Here is a 6,118-nt window from a genome sequence, read left to right as displayed (position 1 = left end):
AACCAAAAAACACGTTTTTTTGACTGCATATGCTTCTTAACATGTCGATGCTTTACCTGGATTGTGTTTATTGTTGCAGATTCAGATGCTTTAGGTCTTAATCTTTCTACAAAGGTGCACTTTTAGTCTTTGTGTTGTCTTTACGGCACCAAACAATACTGTTTTAAATCATTTGACACACTTTGCTCACACTAATGCAGGATGTTTATAGTTATGATCACAATATCTTTTAAAAGTGATTTTCTTTGCAGATGATACATTGGTTTCCCCAAGAGTTTGCTGAAAAAATACATAGTATTGGAATTAATGTAGGGTTCCTACAACATCTCAAACACAGTGAATGTGGACTAAAACAAGAACAAAGAGAAGGACCCAGTGAGCGATCATTAAATATTGATTTAATATTCAACCGGTCGTATTCAGTAGTGAGGAAACGATGAAGCAGAACGCGTTACCCAAACAAAGCATTAGAAAAATAAAAAGATTTTCTTTTTTTTTTGACTGAAATAACACCAAAAGATTCACCCCGTTGTTTCCACCTTAGACTCCTTTTAAAAAGCTAAATTAAAATCTGATTATTCATTATTAGTCACAACAATAGAAGCGATAAAAACACCAAATATCTGTGGGACGTTCCCGTGAGGAGACTTCACATGCAGACACAAAACAGTTTCTATGCATGAAAACCCCCCGTGTGCCACAGAAATATTGATATGTAATAATAACGACGCAGCAGCGCCTCCGCAGGCCAGCCGACACATTGCAACACTGCAACGTAAACGTAATTTAAATGATTCAAAGATTGGTTTCTGTTCACGGCAATAAAGAACACAACGCAAAAATAAATAAATATATATTTTTACTGACGTTGCTAGAGTTGAAACTAAGATGTGAAATACAGAGTCATTCATAAACAATCTGCTCGAGCCTCAGTTTATTTTATAAAGCCCTTATTGAAATAAACAAGCCGTGTGTTAAACAAGCCAACTAGCCAGCGTCTGAGCCAACTAGCCAGCGTCTGAGCCAACTAGCCAGCGTCTGAGCCAACTAGCCAGCGTCTGAGCCAACTAGCCAGCGTCTGAGCCAACTAGCCAGCGTCTGAGCCAACTAGCCAGCGTCTGAGCCAACTAGCCAGCGTCTGAGCCAACTAGCCAGCGTTAGATTTTTACTTCTTTTTCCTCTTTTAAAGGGCCGGTCTGTTTTAGATTTTTTTTGTGAATATTTGCAGATTAACGTCTAACAGCTGCCGGGTCGTTCTTAGTTTTATTTTAAAGGAGATTTGCTGACGGGCTTCAGACTGTCGACCAAACCATCACAACATTAATGTTAATCTCTAAAAATGTTTGAATCATATCAAAATCAATACTGCGGAGAAACATCGTGAGCCGACTCCTGAATTTAAAATGTGAATTTTGCCAGTTTTAAAGTTGTGGTGCAGCCGTTTCATTAGCACACACACACACACAACATGCAGCACACACATACTTTAACACCATTGATTCACATACTGATTAGAGGCAGAACACGAGGCATCGATGATCAGTGATCAGTGCGAGAGCGGGAAGGGAGCGTTTGACCAATGAGATCAAATCATGCAAAAATCAAACAAACAAACAAACAAGCAATCGGATTACAACCCTTCAGACGCTCCTCCCAACACGCACACACACACACACACACACACTCTCTCTCTCTCTCTCGCGCTCTCTCTCCCTCTCTCACGCACACGCTTTTAAATCTTTGGCTTTAAAAGATAAAACTAGCTTGTAAAAGAAAAACAGCTGAACGATCCTCAAATAAAAAACGGGTTTAATCCGGTTGTTCTGCGAGTCGAGTCGGCGGTTTGATGATCAACAACAACAACAACAAGACGATTCATTTAACAAACACCTCGGCTGCGTTTCAGGTGGAAACCTCCAGCTTATACGTCTCAGTAAAGTGACTCAGGGACGCGTTCCCACTGTTGTAAAACACTGAATCGATTGATCCATGGAATAATATGGCATTAAGAGAAAAAAATAATAATGATTCGATTCATTTGATGGATTTTGAGGCCAGAAGAGGTTAAATTATTCTTGACATAACATTTAATCTGATACTTAAATCATCTGCTGAAACTTCTCGAGTGTCCCTGCTCGGCGGTTAATTGAAAGTGAAACTGAAGCCGACAGCTGCGGGTATTTATAGAAGTCTCTCCGTCTCCTGAAATAAAAATAAAGAGAGGCGGCGATGACAACTTCTCAACTAACGCTACGGAAGCCCGTCGGCTCACCGGTCGGCCGCGAAGCGTCTCTGAGTCTTCAGTTCCAGAGACGAAGCGACAGAATACAGAAACAAAAGTGGGAGAAGACGTCTGTCAGCAACGAGTCCAGCGTCCGCTCGTCCTCTTGCGTCTCTAAAACGCGACTCACTGGTGAACGAGTGAAGCTTTTCATTTGCTCAATACGACAGGGGGGTCACCTTCAGGCGTCCCGGACGTAGAGGGCGGGTTGTCCTCAGGCGTCCTGGACGAGACGGCGGGACACCCGGCGGCGGTGCTGCGGCGTCAGGCAGTAGGCGATGCTCTGCTCCACGTCCTGGCAGCGCCGCAGGAAGCGGCAGCGGTCGCGGGCCAGCTCCTCCCAGGGGCCGCGGCGGTCCTCCTCCTCGCTACAGCTGGCGAAGAACTCCTCCACGTCGTCGCAGAAACGGACCTGAGGAGGAGAAGAAGAGTCACGGTTACTGAGCGATGGTCGCCGTGAAGACGACATTTTAAATATTGAATGACACACTGTCCTGAGTCCTAAAGTGGTCTGTGACTCAGATCAGTCAACATGTTGACCACATGAGTCACTGGTGTGAAACGTGTGTGTGTGTGTGTGTGTGTGTGTGTGTGTGTGTGTGTGTGTGTGTGTGTGTGTGTGTGTGTGTGTGTGTGTGTGACAATGACACAGAGATAGACACACACACACACAAATTACTTTGACAGTCAAATGTGAAACTCGTCCTCCGTGTGGAAAAAGTATAACATCATCTTCTCGTCTTGTTGTCATTTTAACTCATTCCGCTTGTATAAAAATCCTACTTTTATGTTTTGTTGTAAAAGAATGGCTTTCAGGCTAATGTGAAAATGATATTAATATCTTAAAATGCATTATTCTAATATCCTTTGGTGTCAAAGTTTTCCTCAGCTTCGTCTCTTTTCTACACTTTTGGGTTTTTCCCGGACCGTCTGTTGGGGACGAAGACGTTCGAAGACGAACACTTGAGAAAAAGAAACAACTGACCTTCTTGGTGGCGCTGCCCGTCTGCGCGGCGGAGGTGGAGGTGGAGAGCTCGGAGAAGCCGCTGTCCAGCCGCTCCTCCGCCTCCTCCTTCTTGTACTTTGGTGGAGATGCCGCCGGGTTGGGGCCGAGGAGACAGGAGGCAGTCTGGGAGGTCTTCTTGGCTTTGCTCCTCGCCCTGGGCCCCGCCGCCTCGACGGCGGGCCTCACAGTCCTGAGCGTGGCCTGGAAGTTAAAGGGGCTGTAAGGGTCGGCGGAGCAGCTGAAGGAGCTCAGCAGGCGGAGGCTCTCCGCTTCGTCCGCCTCGCTGGCCGAGGTGGAGTCGTCCCAGAAATCGCTGCCGGACGTCGGGGAGGACGAGACGGCCGCGAGAGGCAGCGGGGCGACGTCGGGGCAGGAGTCCGGGGTGGACTGGGCGGAGGAGGAAGAGGAGGACGGTGCCGCGGGGGCCGGGATGGCGCGGGGCGGGGAGGAGGTGTGCAGCCGGGCGGTGAAGTTGCGGGGGTTGTACGGGTCCGCGCTTTGGCAGAGAGAGTTCCACAGGCGCTCCGCCTCAGAGTCCACCTCACTGTCCGAGGCTTCGTCGTCCTCTTCGTCGTCGTCCTCCTCCTCTTCATCGTCGGTCGATTCCGACTGGTCGGACACGCCCTCGCTGTCGAAGCCAGCATCATCATCATCATCACTGGACTCCCCGTCTGATTGGCTGCTGCTCTCGTCGTCGCTGCAGGGGCATCCCATAATGAAGGCAATGGCTTTGTTTTGGCACTGGGGGTCGGCGAGCGTCGCAGGTTCCACGGAATCTTCCTCCTCCTCTTCCTCCTCTATATTTCCTGATGTACACTCTACCTCCGCCGAGGTCTCCTCTTCCATCTCCATCTCCATCGTCTCGTCGGCGGGACCGATTTCTGCCGCGTCGGCCTCCCGCTCCTCGCTCGGGGCCGTCGGCGCGCTCAGGCGGCAGACCTGAAAGTGTTCCTCCTCCAGGCTGGAGTAGCCATTGTCCTGATCCGGGGTCAGGAGTGCCACCTCACTGCAGGCGGCGGCAGCTCCCGAACGGCTCAGGTATCCACCGATGGCGAGCCGGTGGTCCGTTGTGGCGAAGCCCTTCTCCGCGTTCTGGACTGTTTGAAGGCCTCTATTGTTGGACGGATCCTCTTTGAGGTCAGTCGGTCCAGCGGTTTCTCCCAGCGTCCAGCTGTGGACAAACAGATCGGTTGTTTTGGGCGCTTTTGTTTCCGCTGCCGGTCGTTGAGGACAAAGGCCGCCCCTAACGGGGACCCGCTCCGACCGGGAAACGTCCGATGGAGGCCCGTTTTGCAAACTCTCGTCGCTGAGCCAGAAGCTGCCCCACCATGTCCTGCTTCTGCCGCTCTTCACCGGTGGCCCCACCGGCTCCTCCGTGGGTTTTATGTCCTGAAATGACACAGAGCTCAACAGAACATGACTGAAAAAAGTCCTGACAGAAGACAGATATCCAATCTGGGTCTGCTGGCAGATATTTAAGTCCAGCTCCTCCGGGGTCTGAATCCCCATTTCCAGCAAAGAATCAGCGGTCAGCCACGGTAAAGTGCCGCTGCCGCCTCTCGGCTCCAGCGGGCCGGCGGCTCCTTCGTGCTGACACCGCATGTGTGTCAGGTGGGAAGCCGGCATCATGTCGTCCAGCTGCCTTAAAAAATCGCTTTCCTCGTCGACGAAGCTGGTCTTTAAACCCCCGCCGAGGATCCACCCGGCTCCCGCGTCAGCCCGAATCGGGATTTGCGGTCGGCCCGGGAGATATCGCTGCAGAAATGCCATCGCGGGCCTGGACAGCAGGCCGATCCACGAGCTTTCCTGACCGGCAAGCCCGGGGGAGGCAACCCCATGCCCGGCCGCGGAGGACGAACCATCGCCGCTCATATTTGTCAACATTTCTTCAACTCAAAAAGTGCAGAAATAGCAAGTTATTATCCATGTATAATACAATTAAAGTTTTTTTTTTTAGTGAAACATAGTTTTTTTTACACCGACTGGCAGCGGGAGGGAACCCGAGGAATGACGTCCGTGACGCCGCCACGCTCCGCGACGTTAACGCCTCTCTGAGAGTGGTGGTTGGACTTCTTCCTGGTGGAGGACTTTGTAAAGACGGCGAAGGAAAAAAGCACGGTCGACGACAGAAGAGCCATTTTGTTGTTGTTTTAAAATCCGCTTTCAGAAGAAGACGACGGGGCTTTCAACAGCGGCGAGCGGGGATAGCTTAGCGGAAGAACCTAAATAGCTTTGCGGCTAACTCAGTAGCCTCAACAGGAGTAAACGTTAAATTCGAAATATCCGATTGAAAAAACACACACAATTTTGTTGGCTTCAGATTGTTGTTGTTTTTATCTCCTTCCGGTGGTAATAATGTCCAGATTTTCCCGAATAAAACGATGATTTTCTTATTTTAACCGCCGTGTCGCTTCCGTATGTCGGTGAGAGATTTCATCAGAAAGTTAAGGGATCGTAGAGAATGAGTCGTCTTTCTATTAACGTGAGAAGTTGCGCGCGCAGCCAGGCAGTAAGGGAGCGTCGCGGTGTTACTGAGGCGGAAGTGAGCGTGTCACTGACCCGACGAGCTTTTTAATATATATATATATTTCAATTTAATACATTTCTGTTCAACATTTGCACACGTAAAATTTCATAAAATTTCTATAATAATAAATAATACATTTAAATACAGTTAACCTAACAAACCATAGGGCAACCACAGAAGAAGAAATAATAGACATTATAGAATAGACATAAAGCATTAAATACAAATATAAAAAAGGGGCAGTAAGGCACAAACTGTGTGTATTTATATCAATAAATGTAGAATATAAGCCGCCCCTCAAATG

General features: G+C 48.9%; 1 protein-coding gene across 2 annotated transcripts; it reads right to left on the bottom strand.

Moving 5' to 3' along the window:
- Positions 1-381: 381 nt before the first annotated feature.
- LOC137796538 (protein phosphatase 1 regulatory subunit 15B) lies at positions 382-5,741 on the bottom strand. 2 transcript variants are annotated; one of them, XM_068594530.1, is made up of 3 exons: positions 4,615-5,741; positions 3,267-4,458; positions 382-2,693 (listed from the first exon to the last, which is right to left on the bottom strand). In XM_068594530.1, exons 1-3 carry the CDS (start codon positions 5,169-5,171, stop codon positions 2,496-2,498), a joined length of 1,947 nt encoding a protein of 648 aa, XP_068450631.1. In that variant the 5' UTR covers positions 5,172-5,741; the 3' UTR covers positions 382-2,495. The 2 variants fall into 2 exon arrangements, with proteins under 2 accessions (XP_068450631.1, XP_068450630.1); XM_068594529.1 differs by having other exon boundaries at positions 3,267-5,741.
- Between the last annotated feature and the right edge of the window lie 377 nt (positions 5,742-6,118).

This window comes from Clinocottus analis, unplaced genomic scaffold (assembly GCF_023055335.1).
Source record: "Clinocottus analis isolate CAN_PGR_092001 unplaced genomic scaffold, fCliAna1.0.p SCAF_3, whole genome shotgun sequence".
NCBI classification, from domain to species: domain Eukaryota; kingdom Metazoa; phylum Chordata; class Actinopteri; order Perciformes; family Cottidae; genus Clinocottus; species Clinocottus analis.
This window is presented reverse-complemented; position numbering and strand designations above follow the sequence as displayed.